At 38.6% G+C, this 19,883-nt stretch overlaps 1 protein-coding gene across 1 annotated transcript; it reads right to left on the bottom strand.

The window, feature by feature from the left end:
* Positions 1-57: 57 nt before the first annotated feature.
* Positions 58-1,765, bottom strand: LOC124461315 (the record flags this gene model as incomplete). The annotated part of the gene is made up of 2 exons (XM_047012845.1): positions 460-1,765; positions 58-125 (listed from the first exon to the last, which is right to left on the bottom strand). Coding segments are annotated over exons 1-2 (1,374 nt in total), but the record flags the coding sequence as incomplete, so codon positions are not given.
* Between the last annotated feature and the right edge of the window lie 18,118 nt (positions 1,766-19,883).

The raw sequence follows: 19,883 nt of genomic DNA, 5'->3' as shown, positions 1-19,883 counted from the left end.
CGTATGGTTTAGGCAGGTGAAAATAACGCCCCATCTTTTTTCGCTTCGCCGTCCTACAGCAACCAAGAAGGGCCCGAAGTAGTCGATACCGACGTAAGTGAAGGGACGTTGGTAGGGCAGCCAGCCTGGCGATGGGCAGGGGAGCCATTTGCGGTGGAACAGGCATGGCGCTATCATTTTTACAGCGTTGGCAAGACTTCCGCATGCCTTTGTATAAGACTCGTAGACGTGGTATGTAAAACATGCCTCGAATCCTGTTAATACACGTCTCATGGGATGTGTGGTGCATTTTCTGATGATACCAGTTCACTATGAGCCGAGTAATGTGGTGCCCATATGGGAGCAGTATTTGGTTTTGGCCGTTTAGGTTTTCTGCTCGCCCTCGGGTACGTAGGAGCTGGTTTTCATCTAGAAAGATATTCAAACATATGAGTTTAGAATTTGTTTTTAAAGGTTTACCTCTCGTTAAGTTGCGAATTTCTGGGTTGAATTCAGATGACTGCGCATGCCGCAGTAGGAGTGTGCGTGCCTGCTGAATCATCTCGTAAGACACCTCTGTAGGTGGCGATGCCTTCTTTTGTTTCGCTTTCAGTTTCTCAATGTAGAGAATAAAGCGCGCTAAAGCTCGATATAGCCTGCGCCAGTCGGAAAAATATTCCGCGTTAAGTTTTAGCTCCATCGGCGAATTGTCGATGAAGAGTATGTTATGCCTGACTTCAGCATTGTTTGGTGGCCCCAAATCATCGCATTTTGGCCACTCGTGTTGATCCTGCAGCAAATAGTCTGGACCGTGTAGCCAAGTTTTATATTTATTGGCGTTGTTTGTTTTAGTAGCAAGATCTGCAGGGTTAAGGTTGGTTGGAACCCAGTTCCATTGGCTAACGTTTGTGAATTCCAGTATTTCGCCCACGCGGTGCATGACGAATTGCTGAAACTTTCGTGGATCCATACGAAGCCATTTGAGAACAGTCTTTGAGTCGGACCAATAACAACTCGAGTTAATTGACAATCTTGGATTGCGTTGGATTCGGTTGCTCAGCTTTGCTCCGATAACTGCGGCCTGCAGTTCCATCCTTGGTATAGATAGTGGACTCAACGGTGCCACTTTCGCCTTGGAGGCCACGAAGCTGAGGTAGGTTCTTTCCCCCTGGCGTATCCGAAGGTAGCAGACTGCTGCGTATGCCAATTCGCTGGCGTCAACGAACGTGTGTAACTGGACATCATGGATTTGATCGCTGCTGTTGAAATAACATCTCGGGATGGTCAATCCGGCGATTGTTGTAAGGATCCGTTTCCATCGTATCCATTTGGGTAACAATGCGTCGGGCAAACCAGCATCCCAGCCAATGCCGCTTCTCCAGACTTCTTGCAGTAGGATTTTCAGCTCTACTGTAAAGCATGAGATGAAGCCGAGTGGGTCGTACATTGACATAAGTACTTGCAAGAGCTCGCGTTTGGTTGGTGTTTTGTCGCTGTCTAAAACGTTGCGCTTCAGCCTGGCGAACTTGCAGATGAATGTGAATACGTCGGAGTTCGGCATCCAATATAAGCCGAGTACCTTTTCTGTTGCGGTAATTTCGACAGCTTCGGGGAGTAGCGAATCGCTCTTTAGTATTCGTAGGACGTCCTTTGAGTTCGAAGACCAATTGCGTATGTGGAAACCACCTGCTGCATGGATGTCTCTGACCTGAGTTGCGATGTTTCCGACTTCCACGTAGTTGTCGCCGCTGTATATAAAATCATCCACGTAGTGGTAGTCCTTCATGGCTTGTGCTGCTTGAGGGTACTGTTGGCAGAATCGATCTGCATTTTTGTCACGAATAAAGTGTGCAATGCAGGGTGCGCAATTGATTCCGAAAGTAAGCGCTTCCATAACATAGACGTTAGGCTCTTGCCTCTCGGATTTGCTGTCGAACCACAGAAACCTTTGCGCATGGGTGTCTGCTGGTCTCACTCGATCTGGTGGAACATCTCGGCGATATCACCACAGATCGCCACTCGTCCCACTCGGAATGAGAGTAAGAGGTTAAACAGGGAGTTTAGGAGATCTGGACCACTCCAGATGTAGTCATTCAGGGCCTTGCCGCCGGATTGGGCCCATACAAGCCGGACCTTCTCTGGTTTATTTGGATTTTTAGTTATGAAGGTTGGTAGATACCATGTCCGTCTGTTTGGTGCAGCTATTTCCTCCGGCGTCAGCATGCGAGCATAGCCCTTTTCGACGAGGTTTTCGATTTGCTTGGTGATTTGCTCCTTCAACTGTGGTTGTCGGGAAAATTGCTTTTGTAGGCATTTAAGCCGTTTTAGTGCGTTTGCGTAGCTATCAGGTAATAAAACTTCAGGGTCTTTCCACATTAGACCGACCTCGTACCTGCCGTTCTTCAAGACGGTAGTAGATTCAAGTCTGGTTAGAGCTTGAGTTTCTTCTGGTGATGATAGCGGTTTTGCTGTGGTAGCGTCTAATGAGAACGCTTGTTTGATGATCTCATGCAGCTTGGCGTCTGCGTCTCGGCATCCACACATGTGAACGCTGACATTAGCTCTAGTGGCCCTTGATGGCGTGGAGCTTTGTAGTGCCCATCCCAGTCGCGTCTTTGACGCTATTGGTTGGTGCCATGCCCCCTCTTTGATTTTAAGGGGTACGGCGAGGTTCCAGTTATTTGTGCCGATTAGGATGCTTGGGCGTGCGTTGGTGTATGATGCTATCGGTAGTCCCGCTAGGTGGGGGAATTCTTTGGCGAGAGCCCTTATGTCGATAGACTGTACAGGTAGATCCAGGGTATCTACACTGTGAACCTCTTCCAAGTAGAATTGATTGCCATTATGTGGATTGGCAACCGTAAGCGTGACACGTTCCGATGCATTTTTTTCGCGTGTTGTATCGTTGGTCCATTTTAGGCACAGTGGATCTGGAACGCCTTTTAAGCCGAGTTGCTTAAAGACCTTGTTGTCGATGAGCGTTAGTGCCGATCCCTCATCTAGAAATGCAAAAGTGTTAGTGACTTTCGTTTTATTGATGATTTGTATTGGAATGACACGGAAATATGTTGAGCCAGACTCTCTGGATCGTTGGGTGTGCTTGCCCTCCGGCGTATGCACGTTGGTGACCATAGCTGGTGTAATATAAAAGGTTCGATGTTTCATATTATTTCACAATTTATTTAGAGAAGAATAATATGTTCTGTTTAGGTTGGCTTGGTTTTATTGAATGGATCTTAATTCTATAACAATTGTCGTCTATAGCTAAGACCGCGTAGCTGCGCTGCTGGTCATGCAGGCAGAGGAGCGGTATGCTTATGTATAAACATACTTATGTATAAATGTATAAATGTTTACATAAGAGTATGTATGTTTATGTACCGTCGCAGCGGTGGAGTGAGGATGTATCATATTGCATCTTGGGCCAAAGCGGCCGCGCGTGTTATATTTGCCGACACAGCAATTGTCCAGCACCATGCACTCATGGGTGGTCATGTTACTTAAGAGGCAAATGCACTTGAATGTTGCGCACATAAATATTGTAACTAATTGCTACAATATGTTTGTATTGTTGTTAATGTTATTCCACAACATGCTACATCCCCCCTCTTTAGAAAAATAACGTAATTATATGGAGTTATTTTCTAATTTTTTATTATATAGAGATTTATTTACTGACTATTGTTTTTTTTTTTTTTTTTTTTTTTTTTTGAGTGTTTGAGTGTTTATTTAATGATACATCTGTCAAAATTATACTTGTGTATGTATAGTGTCATTAAATGTTTGTTATTTATTTATTCAAATTTATGTTCTTTGTTTTATTTTTATTATTATTATATTTTTTTTTTTTTTTTTTATATATATATATATATATATATATTAATTGGTTAAGATCTTTAACCTATCTTTATGCACTAATTGTTTCTTATTCTTTGTATCTTTAATTAAAATGTTATCCCTATCTTTTATTTCTTCTATGATGTATGGGCCTAAATACTTAGATTCTAACTTATGACCCGTATCATTACGTAATAAAACCTTATCTCCTATTTCTAATTCAATATCTTTTACTTTTCTATCATATATTTCCTTATTCTTTGCTTTATGCTGTTCTAACATAATTCTTGCTCTCTTATAAGCCTGTTCTAATCTAAATTTTGATTCCTTAGCATAATCTTCTATGTTATATAGTGGATTTATCTTATCAACACTATTAAATTGTTGTGGTAAATTTGAAGTTTTACCGAATACCAACTCATATGGACAATAATCATGTGCCATAGAGGGTGTTGTATTAAAACAATATTCGAAGTATCTTATCCATACATCCCAGTCAGTTTTGTCGACTGAAATGTATGATCGTAAAAATTCATTTAGTGTTCTGTGGCTTCGCTCCACAGTGCCTACAGTCTGGTGATGATGTGCGGTTGAAGTTATCTTTTTTATTTGCAAGTTTTTGCATAAATCTTCAATTATTGAGTTTCGATATTCTGTTCCCATGTCCGTAATGAACGTCTTCATAGGACCGTACCGCAGAATGAAATCTTCAAATATAGCTTTCGCTACTGTTTTTGCACTTTTATCTATAATTGGTATTATTACTAAGTATTTTGTTAAATCGCAGATTAAGGTTACTGCGTATTCATTTCCGTGTTCTGATTTTGGGAGTGGACCGATCGTATCCACAATAACCCTATCGAAAGCCTGTTGTGGCGTTTCAGTTATAATTAACGGAGTTTTTGTGTGCTTTGTTATTTTTGCTTTTTGACACTTATTACATTTTTTTATATATTGAGATATATCTCGTGTCATATTTTTCCAATAATAATGCCTTTTTATTTTGGCTGTAGTTCTCGATATTCCAGTATGACCTCCTTGTATGGGGTCATCGTGGAACGTAAACAGTATTGCTTCTTTTTCTTTATCATTATTTAATAATAGGGTCACCGGCTTGAGTAGCGCTACTCTTAAAAATTTCAATATTTTGTTGCCCATATTTTTGAAAGATTCTATTGAAACGGTTTCAAAGATCTTTTCGCTCGGTGCCACTTTGACTTTACTGATGTTGATTATACCGGCTTCTTTTTCGAGCCTTTGAAAAAATTGACCTAAATCAAGAATTCCATTGGTATACATATTGCAAATGTCAATTCTTGCTATAACTTTCTTGCCATGTTTGAATGTGGTTAAAGAATCAGTTATCCGCAAGGTCACTACTTTTCGTACTTCGTCATTTACAATGACGTCATATACGTTGGGCTTAGAAGCATTAAGAGATTGCTTTTGCAACTCTTTTATATTATTTTCTTTTTCTTTTCCTGCGCAGGAATTTGACTGTTTACTTTGATTTCTGGTAGTGACTCTCAGAAGTTTGTTACTCGTTTGTATATTTTGTAAGTCCTGTATTGTTATTCTTGATAGCGCGTCGGCTACGAAATTATCTTTCCCCTTTAGATACTCTACTGTAAAATTATACTCCTCGAGTTCAAGTCGCATTCTAGTTAGCTTGGAACTTGGATTTGTCATTGAAAACAAATAAGTTAATGCTCTGTGATCTGTTTTGACAGTGAAATGTCTACCATAAATGTATGGTCTGAAGTGCGTGATTGCCCAGTGAATCGCTGCTAACTCTTGTTCAGTTGTACTCTTATTACTCTCACCTTTTGTAAAGGATCTAGACGCGTATGCTACTGGAAGCTGTAGGCCACTTTTATTTTGTGTTAGGACTGCTCCACATGCGTATTTGCTTGCGTCGGTGATTATGCAAAATTCTTTGCTAAAATCTGGGTACTGTAATAGAGTTGGGTTCATTAGTGCTGATTTCAAATGCTCGAACGCATTTTGACAATCACTTGTCCATTCGAATTTAACATTTTTCTTACATAGGTTTGTTATGTGACGAGAATATTCAGCGAAGTTTTGTATAAATCTTCGATAATAGTTGCAAAATGCAATGAATCTTCTAGCGCTGTCCGCATCATGTGGGACTGGATAATTTTGAATGACATCATATTTCGTGTCATCAGGCAAGATTCCTTTATCTGTGCATTTATGTCCAAAAAGGTGACTTCATGCATAAAAAATGAACATTTTTCAGGATGTAACTTTAGGTTATGTTGCCTACACTTCTCAAAAACATCTGTTAGATTATTGATCATGTGTTTTTCGGAACAACCTATGACTATTAAGTCATCCATGTAAAGAAATGCTTGCGAAGGTTCAAGGCCAGAGAACGCTATAGTCATCATTCTCTGGAACGAATTTGGCGCTATTTTTAAACCGAATGGTAGTCGCGTGAAGCGGTATGAGCCATTACTTGTGGAAAAGGATGTTATGTCTCGTGACTCTTCTTCGAGTTCAATTTGGTGAAAACCTGACATTAGGTCAAGGCATGAAAAATATTTTGCTCTACCTAGTTGGTCTAAAATGTCATCAATTCTAGGTAGCGGAAATTTATCGGACAACAATTTTTTATTAATTTGACTATAGTCAATTACTAATCGCCATTTTTTATTTTCAGCGTTTGGTAACGATTTTTTCGGTACCAATAAAAGTGGGCTGTTGTATGGGGATACAGAAGGCTCAACTATTTCGTCTTTTATAAGCTTTTGGACTTGTCTTTGTATCTCGTCTTTTTGACTATGAGGATTTCTGTAGTTCTTTATATATATTGGTTCATCATCTTTCAGTCTCAGCTTTTGTTTATAAAAATTATTGGTAGTTATAGATTCGGTATCCAGACCGAACACATCACTATACTGTGTGCATAATTTGGTTAGTTGGCTATTGAACTGTGGTGGGAAATTCTTGGAGAGTGTCGCTAATACCGTTTTCTCTCTATCTTCTGGACTTGTTTTAACTACTTCGTAGTTCGAAAGTGATTCGTACTGCAAGTTATTTATCTTGACTATTTGATTTGTGTTTGTTGTATTTAGTAATTTTATGAACGCGTTTTGAGAAGATGCTATGGTATTTGCTATGTAAATACCATGCTGAATTTCTTGGTTCGGAATTAATATACTGTCTTCCGCTGAGGTTATTTCAATTTTTCGGACAACTTGTGATCTTGCTGGCAGAACTATGGAGTTGTTGCCAGAACTGTATGCTATTGGCACATATATGGGATATTGTAGATTATTTGGTCTAAGTATAAGCCAATCCTCAGTCGGTTTGAAATCTAATTGACAGTTATATTTTCTTATGAAATCGATACCTAGTATTCCATCACAAGGAATAGCGAATTGTAAATTTACGATATGAAAATCGTGTGGAATTATGTATTTAGAGGTTTGTATTTCAATGGAAGTAAGTCCTTTAGATTTTGTTATTTCTTGACTTATTCCCTGTATATTTATTATTTGATTTGTTTGAATATATTGGAAGTTGTCGGAATTTTCTTTTAAAATTGATATGTCAGCACCTGTGTCTATTAAAAATACTAATTCTTTTCCTGTTGCTACGTTAGTGAAACTTACAAATGTGCTTTGACTGAGACTGATGGTGTAAACCTTGTAATTTTTTATTGCTGAGTATCTAAAGGTTGTTGGGAGTTTCCCGAATTGTTCTGGGCTACCCTAACATTGCTATTATTAGAGTTATAACCTCTGTTTTGTTGGTTGTTTCCTCTATTCCTTCTGTTATTGTTTCTGCCTCTGTTGTTTCCTCTCTGGTTGTAGTTCTGGTTATAGTTTTGGCCATTGTTGTAGCTATTATTATAATTGTTATAATTATTATAATTACCACGACCATTACCTCTACCACGATAATTATATCTGTTATTATGATTACCACGGCCTCTTTGAGCAAATAGGACCGTATTTGGATTGCCTGATATTTCAGTACTTTTTTGTAAGTACTTTGCTATTGCTTCATCCATGGTTTTGAAGTTTCCAGAGTCAAGTATATTTTTAATTCTGTTGTTATCGCAATTTGCAATCATTGCTTCTATAGCCTCGTCTGTGCTATTCTTACTAGCAATTTCTGCAGGTATACCCTCTTCGATATATGCTGATTGCAGTGTCTTTCGCAAGTTGTCTATCTCTGAAGTAAATTTGTCAGCGGTTTTACCTTTCTGAGCTGTATTCTTCAACTTGGCTTTTATAACCTTGGATGTTTCACCAATTACAACGCCTTGCAATTTTTGTATTATTGCTTCTATTGAAGTCTCTTTGTATACTTCATATAATGTTGGGCCAACAATTTTTGATTTTATTACCCGAACTGCTATATCTTCATAGTCTCCTTTCATCATATCCACCAACTCCAGAGCTGTAATGAATCTTTGGAGTTGCATTTTTGAGCCGTTAAATTCAGGTATGGATATGCTTATTTCTTTCACATATGCCCTTCGGGCATTTATTTCTGCCATCCTGTTGGTTGTGTTTATTACACTTTTATTGATGTCTAAGTCCGATTCGTTGTCTTGTTCAGACAACACTTCTATATCAGGTAGTGTTAAAAGCGCAGGAATTGTTAGATCGTTTAGATCTTTCTCTTCTATTTCTTCCTCGCTTGTTTCAGATTCTTCACCTTCTTGCTCTGTTTCCTTTTTAGAGGTGTCTATGCTCAGAGGTGAATTAAGTACGGTCGGTACGAATATTTCAAGATTATATTTTGTTTTTATAGAGATTAGGTTTGCTCGTAACTTGATCAATAGATTGGAAATCTTTGACCAATTTTCTTTACCTATGCTCTCTCTATTAACATGCACTAAATTTCTCGCTTCGTTGAAAGAATCAACTAGGATTTTTGCGTGCTTGTTTATGGTTTCCTTTTGGATATTCCTATTTTGTGTAACACATTTATATGATTTCTTAAAATTTTCTTTAATATTTTGGATATGGGTAATTAATTCTTCCCATTCCATGCTTAAAAGTTTATTTTTGTGGGTTTTTTTTTTTTTTATTTATTTAGATGTCCTCATCTGATTCTACTACATTGATAGTTTCTATTTCTGTTTTAAAAATATTATGCACCCATGCAGGCACATCCTTATTCCTAGGTTTCTCTAGTAACAGTCTGCTATAGGCTATTTTTATGGATTTTTCCATAAGTTCCACAATGTTTCTTTTAAACTTGTAGTTGTTTTGTATCCAGAATTTTATTTCCTTGTACTTTTTGTTTACCGGTCCTGAGTGTATCAGGAAATCAAGGAAAGGAATATATTTCTGCAGATGTTCAGTTTCTACTTTATTCATGTTTACTTAATTTGTGACAACCTATTGTTGCTGTGCTTCGTCCATCAGATAGAAGCGAAGTGTACCTGTTGCATTTGAAAAACAACATATATTTGGTACTGTAATTAGAAAACACATCTGTACCATTGCGCTTCCTTGAACTGGGAATTCTTCTCCAGTCAAATCAAGGTATGCTGCTCTAATCTGTACTAAATTTATCGAATTCTGTACCGAATTGACATTACCTGTTCTAAAAACCTCTAGTAGGTCTTCTATAATGCTAGTATTCCTATCTACTATCTTCCTAAAATAATCTTCTAATGTGCTCATTTTATCCAATTAATATATATATTTGTGTTTTTTTTTTTTAAATTTTATTTTTTTTTTTATATAATTTTTTTTTTAAATTTCGAAAATGATCTTTTTTTTTTGTAAATGCACTGTTACAATAATTGATGCATATGTTATTTAGATCTTATCAAGATCATTAGCATGGCTTAAGGCTCTCTTTGTTACACATTTATTGTGTAATTTGTATGCTTTATATAATACATATGCGCTCATTATTATCACAATTATTAATAAAAGTACATTTGTTGGTTTTAGATCTACATTTGATGACTCTATTTTGTTAATAACATTTGCAGTGGAGTCCACTGTTTTAGTGTCTATTAACCCCATATTGGGTGTATCAAATGTATCATCAAATTTACTTATTTTGTTGTCAAACATTCCATTTAAAAAAAAGGATTTTAAATCAAAAATTTGAATTTTTCATTTCATTATATATTTTCTTGAATTTACTTTAATATTAGTATTTTGAGCTGAAGGCTCTTTTTTTTTTTTACATATGTTCCTGCCTACTTTTGCGTATGGTTTTCAGGCCACACTCTAATCGGACAGCTTTAATGCCGCACAATTGTACATTGATTACTTATATATTACAAAAAAAAATGTGCATCGCAGTACACTCAAAAAAAATTTGTGACGCAGCACATAGGTTGTTTATTTGTTTTTTCTTCTTGTTATCTTCTTTCCGTCTAGTTTCTAGCATCAGCTGGTCGTCGCCGGTTGGCACGCTGATGCTCCATCGATGGCGTAAAAAGCGGCCTGCTTTTCACGCTTGTAGTCTCAGCTGCTGATGTCCGTGGCCTATGAGCTCAGGCGGTTCCGGTGCCGGTCATCGCACCAGATTTGTTGATTTTTGATTTCTTCAGTTTGGGGACTGGCTCCTCCTTTGGAGTCCCGTAGCAATGCTTGCACGTATACTCGCAGTATGCTGAGTATAATGGTCCCTCGCAGTCGTTCGGGCAGGCCTTCTTCGGTTTTGGTATCTCTTTCTCAGCTTGTGGACTTATTCTTATCTTTGGTTTTGCCACGTTTTGTATTGCAGAGTATGGGATTCTGGTTGTGGTTTTATTTCTTCTTTCTTCTAATTGGGTTTTTATAACCTCTACCTCGGCGTGTAATTTCACCGAGGTATTCCAATTAGTTTTTGGGTTATTTATTAGCTTCAATATTTCTGCCTTTCTGGCCTTTAACTTTTTACCACACCAGTTTTTCTTCCCATCACTCTACTTACTGTGATTTTTCTCTCCTTTATTCATTTCTTGTATGTATAATATTCCCACGTCGGTGTAGTGGGCGGTCTGCCTACCACACTGTAATTACAGTTGTTGTTTAATTTCCTTTTTTTTTTTTTACAGGTCACTTTTTGTACTTAGTGACCACTGTCACGGTCGCCATGTAATATAAAAGGTTCGATGTTTCATATTATTTCACAATTTATTTAGAGAAGAATAATATGTTCTGTTTAGGTTGGCTTGGTTTTATTGAATGGATCTTAATTCTATAACAATTGTCGTCTATAGCTAAGACCGCGTAGCTGCGCTGCTGGTCATGCAGGCAGAGGAGCGGTATGCTTATGTATAAACATACTTATGTATAAATGTATAAATGTTTACATAAGAGTATGTATGTTTATGTACCGTCGCAGCGGTGGAGTGAGGATGTATCATATTGCATCTTGGGCCAAAGCGGCCGCGCGTGTTATATTTGCCGACACAGCAATTGTCCAGCACCATGCACTCATGGGTGGTCATGTTACTTAAGAGGCAAATGCACTTGAATGTTGCGCACATAAATATTGTAACTAATTGCTACAATATGTTTGTATTGTTGTTAATGTTATTCCACAACATGCTACACTGGTCTGTTTGGGCTGCTGGATTTCGCAGCCTCTGGCATCGGCTGCATCTCATGGATCAATGGGTGATGTTTGCTTCGGCAGCCTCGTATGCCGCAAACCTTTTCACGTTGGCACTTTTGGTGATGACGGTTTAGGCATTGTGGCAGAGCTTGTGATTTTTCAGAAAAGACATCTTTCGTTGATGTGGCGTGGCTTTGAACGATGGGCAGCTGTGTATTTTGTGCCCAGGTTCGTTACATACGACGCACGTAATTTCCTTGACCTGCTCTTTAGGTGCCTCTGTGTGATGATTTAGGCTTCCGCTCTTCTTATGGTAAAGCGGCGATGTTACCTGGCTTGCTGCTTCAGCTATGTCGTAGATCCATTTGCTAAAAGATTCCATTGATGGTACCTTAGTGTCTTTGGGAAACATTGCCCACTGCAGCTTCAATTGTGTGGGGAGTTTCTCTAGTAGCTCTTGTACGAGCATTGGGTTTTGCATGTAACCTGTGAGTCCACATGCTTCCATCGTTGAGTAGATGTTTCGTACACACAGTGCGTATTCGATAAGTGGTTCAAGCTTATCTTTTATTGCGGGTAGTTGCCGCGTTTTTTCCAGTAAGTTGTGCAAAATATGCTCTGGCCGACCGAAACACATACGTAATGTTTGTATGATTTCAGGGACCATTGCTGGTAACAGGAGTTTGGATTGAACTAACTCACGTGCTTTTCCCTTTAGGCTAGCTTGCAGCCGCATAAGATTTTCTGCATTCGTATACCCAGCGAGTTCCGTACTTGTCTGAAAACTACTGTAGAATAGAGGCCAGTTCTGAGGATTGCCATCAAATGTTGGAAGCTCTTTCGGTATCGCTTGACGGGCTGCAAGTTGTGCCGCGCTTGGTATTGCTGTGTTTAGGTCTATGTCCATTCGCACTTTACTTTCTGGATAGTACGATGCAGCCCTGGTTTGAGTATTTGTGAAATTCCAGGGAGCCATCGGCGTAGCACTTAGGTGCGGTTGTTCGCGTGTCGTAGCACGCGTGTTGTTTGAGGTTAGGAACGGCAGCTGCGGTGCCTCGTGATCGTAATGCCACGTGTCACGCACAGCTGAGTGTGTGACCATCGCTTTTTGTTTGGCAGAAGTAAAAATAGGAACAGCCGTCCTAGCTGTGTCCGGGAATATTTTTGGCGGGCATAGTCCAAAGTCCCGATCCGGTTCTGGTAGCGGCCCCGTTGGTTTTGCTGGTGACGAAGTAGCCTGAGGTTCGCCTGCTCGTGTGGTATTACCGAGGTTCTGCAGAGCGTTGCTCAATATGGTTGTGATGACTTCCGATGACACGTTGACGCAGTCGCAGTTCCAGCTGTTCTCAGATTTCTCGTCCATTACTCCAACGCAGTCGAAATGATACCAGGAACAGCATCGATTGCATTGCACCATGCGGTCATTGTCTTCCTGCATCCATTTCTTGCAATGATATATTCCACTTGATAAGTCTTTTGTTGCCATGGTTTACCAATGAGTTTATACTTTTAAGCGATGTTGATTAGTTATGTGACCTATGTAGGTCGTAAACGGTTGATCGTTGAGGTTATGTATCACAATTTAGTGATTGGTTATGCAATCATCGAGGATAACCTCTATATGATTGGCGTGTAGAACCGTGGGTTGACCCGTCGAGTTGAGTTAAATAATTAACTTTTCCGGTTCATTTAGTGGTTTACCACTGTAAGATTAATTTATGGAATTAATCTGTAGAATTAATTTTTAGAATTAATTCATTGCCTTTATGGCGTAATTTATAGAATTAATTTATAGAATTAATTCCTGCCATTAATTTATAGAATTGTTGAGTTTGGCGCTAAGGTTCGATGTTTTAGCGGGCCCACAAGAAAACACTCCACTTTTCACGTGATACTTCATTTATTTCTTCCACGTGTATTTCTTATGCTAATGGGTGTGTGTATGGTGTGTGTGCCGTATGCGAGTCGTTATTATGCGAGCCGTTTGTAAGCCGCCGTTTGTAAGCGAGCCGCTATAAATTAATCGCCCTTACTCGCGGTTGTAACCAAACTGTTCTGTCCGCCGCTTAGTAACAAGCATAGAACCTAACATGTAAGCTTAAAGCGCAAGATGCAACGGTTAATTTCCCAGCACGTAGGCTGGTGCTTAAGAATAAGTATGAAAATGAAAGAGAATGAGTGATATGGGTTAACCCATTGGTGGCTGCGTCGGGTCTGCTGGGCAGTTAGCGAATTTCGGCGGCAACAGGCAATATAAGACCACTTGTGCAATTAATTTAAAAGAAAATATAAAGACAATCCCAAGGTATTAAATACAGAAAAAGTAGAGAGTTTACAAAATATATAGTTTTTTCTCCTTCTTTTTGTGTTTTTTTATGCAGCAGAATTGTAGCAAACACTTTTGTGTCTTAATGATATCAGGATAACAGAAAGCAACGGTGCACTGACGGCCACCGTTCCAATTGGATATTCCAGAAAGTGCTAATCGGAAATTGACCCCAAAAGAAGCAAACCTACGAATTGTAAAAATAACCGGCAGAAGCAGAACAATTAAGTCAGCAAAGGTTTTAATTCAAAAGTTTAAGTTTTCTAGGCCTCGCGAAATCTCCTCTTTTAAAGTTACAGTACCAATTGAGAATTTCTCAGCTATGGTTGACCCTAATTTTTGGCCAGAGGGGCCTAGTTGTACACGAGTTTGCGCCCAATAAGCGCTCCCTTCCGTTGCCAGTGCACCTTTCTAATTTATCTTCTGCTTCAAAAAACTAATAATATCTAGTCTTTTCATTCATTATCAAAATGTAAGAGGACTTCTTACCAAGCTCTCGAACCTGTTTTATGATAGCCAAACCTTTTCGGCTGACATTAGTTCTCTCTGAAACTTGGCTTAACTCCTCTGTGTTGAATAATTAAACTCTTTCTAATAACTTGATCGTGTTGGTCGTCGTGGCGGTGGTTAGATGTTCTCACTTTAGCCTATATATCTCTTGTTCATATATTCGTCCAGCTTCTGATTTCATGATCTACATGCACCATGCTGATGCTTTACGAACTATTTTTAGTCGTCTGAAAGATAGTGATTTTCTTATAGTTTTAGGTGATTTTAACTTGCCTAATATTTCTTGGCCTGTTGATGATAATCTATCTTTCTTAATTCCTTCATCTCAACATGTTTTTCTTGATAGCCTACTTGTCCGCTATATCGGTTGAATTCTTTCCTTAACTTTTCTAAAAGAATCCTTGATCTTGTTTTTGTCTCTGATCCCACTCTTTGTGCTGTATCACAAACACAGCCCCTAGTGAAACCTGAAGATCCTTATCACCCTATCATTGAAGTTACTATTTCTTACAATTCCGTTACTAATTAATTTAATAACATCTCAAGATCTCAAAGCCAAACTTTCGGCAATACCAAAGCTGTTTGAGAAAATTTTTACGTCTTCCCTTCAACACCTATCCAGATCCACTATTTCTCCTTGTCAGCATGGCTTCATGAAAGGTATTTAGTCGCTTACTAACCTTTTAGAATTGACTACCATTGTACACCAAGCTGTCAAACTGATGTTATTTATACTGACTTTAGTAAGGCTTTCGATACGGTTGACCAGTCTATGCTTCTCGCGAAACTTAACATCATGGGTTTTTCCCCGAAACTATTGGCTTGGTTAAAGTCGTATCTTATTGGCAGAACCCAAAAGGTGGCTTTTCGTTCCTCGATATTTAAAACTGTTCGAGTTACGTCAGGTGTACCCCAAAGCAGTCATCTGGGCCCACTGTTATTTAAATTGTTTATAAATGATTTGCCTTTGGCCTTGGTTCATTCACGGTTGCTCATGTTTGCGGATGACGTCAAGATTTTTTATTCCTATAATGAGTCTTCTTTCCATTAGTACTTGTAGTACTCAGATCTCGATGCGTTCTGTGATTGGTGCCACGTTAATAAATCACACCCTAATGCCTCTAATTGTAAGTGTTCTTTTATGACTTTCAGTCGTTTGCCTCTGTTCCTAGCTCATTACTCTATAAGTCTGTTCTGTTAGATTGTGTACCATCATTCAAAGACTTAGGCGTTATGTTTGACACAAAACTTGCATTTAATGTTCATATTTCTTCAATTGTCAATAGAGCATACAGCCTTCTTGGCTTCATTAAACGTTGGGCCAAAGAATTTGATGATCCCTATGTAACAAAGGTTTTATACACTTCGTTAATTCGCCCTACTCTAGAATATTGCTCGCCATTGTGGAACCCACAATATGATGTTCACCAGCGCAGTATTGAATCGGTACAGAAGCAATCACCTAATTTCTCCTCATCTTTCTGTCACTTCTCTTCGCGCTATACTTTTGAATCATCTACAGCGAAACCACTGAAAATATTCTGGACTTGGATTGGCTGCAACTCATCCCTGACCCTGGCTGTGAATCGGGGCATAGCTGGCATAGTCGTTTATATGTGTAATAAACTCACCAAAATTAAATTTCACGACAATAGCTCCGAAAGTTATTGAAAAAAGTCACTGTTCGTGACTTGCCATTTGTATGGGAGCTATGTGATACAGTAATCCGATCCTGTTGAATCCGAGATATACAACACCTGCATTATATGCAAGCCTACATGCAAAATTTTAGCTCTGTAGCTCCAACGGTCTATTCGGAAGGAGTCGTATATCATTCCTCTGCATAAAAATGGCAAAAAGTCCGAAGCCTCTAACTATAGGGGTATCTCAAAATTGTCCGCTATTCCAAAAGCTTTTGAGAAAATTATAACTTCTCAATTGCAAAATTTTTGCAGCTCTATTATTTCGCCATCCCAACATGGGTTTGTGAAACGTTGATCTACAACCACTAACCTTTTAGAATTTACATCAATAATTATTAAGGGGTTAAAAAATGGTAAGCAAATCGATGTCATATACAGTGACTTCAGCAAAGCCTTTGATTCGGTAATCATACCCTATTACTTTCTAAACTGAGCGACATTGGATATTCACCGCTTTTCCTTTCTTGGGTTCGAGAATATTTAACAAATAGAAAACAGAAGGTAATTTTTAAGTCTTCTTTTTCCGTTTCCATTCCTGTGACTTCTGGTATACCTCAAGGTAGTCATCTTGGCCCTCTGCTCTTCACACTATTCATTAACGATCTTCCATCAGTCATTGTTCATTCGCGTGTGCTTATGTATGCTGACGATGTCAAGCTTTGTCTTACTTATAAAGATACAGATTCATTTAGTCGGCTACAAGCTGATCTTAAAAACTTTCAATCCTGGTGCCAGTTTTATCTACTAAATCTTAGCACTACCACAAATGTAAGGTAATGACTTTTTTTTCGTAACTCTCCTCTGGTCCCTTATTTTCTAAACAATAGCCCTTTAGAACGTCTAAATAATATGAATGATTTGGGCGTACTTATGGACCATACGTTAAATTTCAACACCCATATTTCCACCACGGTCGCAAAGGCCATGAGTGTCCTGGGTTTTATTAAAAGATGGTCAAAAGAATTTGATGACCCCTATACAACTAAAGTTCTTTTTACTTCGCTTGACCGTCCTATTTTAGAGTATGGATCTTGCATTTAGTCACCTCAATATGAGTCGCACCAGATTAGACTTGAATCCGTTCATAAGCAGTTCTTGCTATTTGCTTTTCGTGGCTTAAGCTGGGATCGCAATGTCAATTTGCCTTCGTATTCTAGTAGACTTTCTCTTGATTAACTTTCCGTCCCTAACTAACCGTAGAATTATGCTTGGTGTCATTTTTATGCACAAACTCCTAATTGGTGATATCGACTCGCCTGAGTTATTAGCTCAGGTGAATCTGTCGGTACCATGTAGACGGAGTAGAAATCCTTTGATACCTTTATCCCTTATGTAGTAGGCCCAGTGTCCAAAGCATAAGAAACAGTGGTATTGCAACCACTGTTTAAGCACCGTTATAACTATTGATATTGATTCCTCACTCTCTGATTTCATAAAGCGTCTCTCGCTGTGCCTTGCAAGCGAAGATGTTCTCTTTATTTGTTAAATACCTAACTCTCTAACTACTCTGTCTGCGAGCAGAGAGTCAGTTTGTAAGCATAATCCAAAGCGATCAGATCAAATAAATAAAGCAACGAACAATTAATAAGTGACAAAACCCTATTGTTTGTACTACCATAATATCACCCGTGGTTCAAAACTCCATAAAATGTCGGAAGATTTAAACAAAATTTCTACGGCAAGCCTAAAAAATTGGCTGGTGGCTTTGGAAATGGACACCAAGGGTTCCAAGACGGAGCTAATAGGCAGACTACTGGAAATTCCGGAGGATGTACGTGGAGGTCTTCCATTAGCTCGAACACCAGATCCCGATGTAATTCCAGGTACAATTGGAGTCTTAAATCCTACAGCGACAACATGACGAAATAACCGAAAGTTCAGTTATGTTAGAGGGAATACATAACCCTTTAGTTGTTCACCTAGAAGGTTATCATATACGGAAAAAGAGAAATTACAGATATTAATAGATGATTATTTACAAGAAGGGATTATACAACCCAGTAATTCAGCATATGCATCGCCGATAGTTTTGGTCAAAAAGAAAACAGGAGATTTGCGTCTATGTATAGACTTTAGAAAATTTAACAAAAGTATGGCTAAAGATAACTATCCATTACCATTAATAGACGATCTCCTAGATCGTTTAGCACAAAAGAAAGTATTCACAAAATTGGATTTAAAAAATGGATATTTTCATGTGTTCATGGACAAGGAGTCGGTTAAATTTACATCGTTTGTAACACCATTAGGCCAGTATGAATTTCTTAGGATGCCAATGGGATTAAAAAATGCACCGCATGTGTTTCAACGGTTTATAAACAGCATTTTTGATGACATGATCAGGGAAAACAAAATTATTTTATGTATGGATGATATAATGATTGCCAGCAAAAATATTGAGGAACATTTAGAAACGTTAAAAGAAGTATTCAAGAGGTTAGTGCGGAACAAATTAGAGCTTAGAATGGACAAATGCGAGTTTATGCAAGCTAGTGTAAAATATTTAGGATATTTAATATAGCGGACGTTGACAATACTATGCGCAGTACGTTCAAGTGGCCCCTACGACACCAGGACAAAGCCTGTTACGCGTGAGCCCAAGCAGATAACTGCCCACCCCCCACCCGACCGACCGAGGGGTGCAGCCTAATAACGCACGGCACGAATCGCGTGGACAAAATACACAATAGAAAAGACAGACAAACACATAATACTAAAGCTATCTATTAACTAAATGGGATAGGATAGATGTTTTAAGCATATTAATAGAAAACTCTGAGCCGATTACAGGGAATAGAAGATTGTAATCAGAGCAGAGGATCCTAAAAGGTTCATGCATAGCATAGTTAGAAGAACAACGACTAAGGGATAAAGGTATTAAAGGATGTCTACTCCGTCTACATGGTACCGACAGATTCACCTGAGCTAATAACTCAGGCGAGTCGATATCACCAATTAGGAGTTTGTGCATAAAAATGACACCAAGCATAATTCTACGGTTAGTTAGGGACGGAAGGTTAATCAAAAGAAGTCTACTAGAATACGAAGGCAAATTGACATTGCGATCCCAGCTTAAGCCACGAATAGCAAATGGCAAGAACTGCTTTTGAACGGATTCTAGTCTAATCTGGTGCAACTCATATTGAGGTGACCAAATGCAAGATCCATACTATAAAATAGGACGGACAAGCGAAGTAAAAAGAACTTTAGTTGTATAGGGGTCATCAAATTCTTTTGACCATCTTTTAATGAAACCCAGGACACTCATGGCCTTTGCGACCGTGTTGGAAATATGGGTGTTAAAATTTAACTTATGGTCCATAAGTACGCCCAAATCATTCATATTATTTAGACGTTCTAAAGGGCTGTTATTTAGAAAATAAGTGACCAGTTGAGGAGAGTTACGAAAAAAGTCATTACCTTACATTTGGTAGTGTTAAGATTTAGTAGATTAAACTGGCACCAGGATTGAAAGTTTTTAAGATCAGCTTGTAGCCGACTAAATGAATCTGTATCTTTATAAGTAAGACAAAGCTTGACATCGTCAGCATACATAAGCACACGCGAATGAACAATGACTGATGGAAGATCGTTAATAAATAGTGTGAAGAGCAGAGGGCCAAGATGACTACCTTGAGGTACACCAGAAGTCACAGAAATGGAAACGGAAAAAGAAGACTTAAAAAGTACCTTCTGTTTTCTATTTCTTAAATATTCTCGAACCCAAGAAAGGAAAAGGGGTGGAAACCCAATGTCGCTCAGCTTAGAAAGTAATAGGGTATGATTAACGGAATCAAAGGCTTTGCTGAAGTCAGTGTATATGACATCAGTTTGTTTACCATTTTTGAACCCCTTGATAATTATTGATGTAAATTCTAAAAGGTTAGTGGTTGTAGATCAACGTTTCACAAACCAATGTTTTTTATACCCTTGCAAAAAGGGTATATTAATTTTGGTCAGAAGTGTGCAACGCATAGAAG

The sequence above is a fragment of the Drosophila willistoni genome, unplaced genomic scaffold (genome assembly GCF_018902025.1).
Source record: "Drosophila willistoni isolate 14030-0811.24 unplaced genomic scaffold, UCI_dwil_1.1 Seg324, whole genome shotgun sequence".
NCBI lineage: Eukaryota > Metazoa > Arthropoda > Insecta > Diptera > Drosophilidae > Drosophila > Drosophila willistoni.
This window is presented reverse-complemented; position numbering and strand designations above follow the sequence as displayed.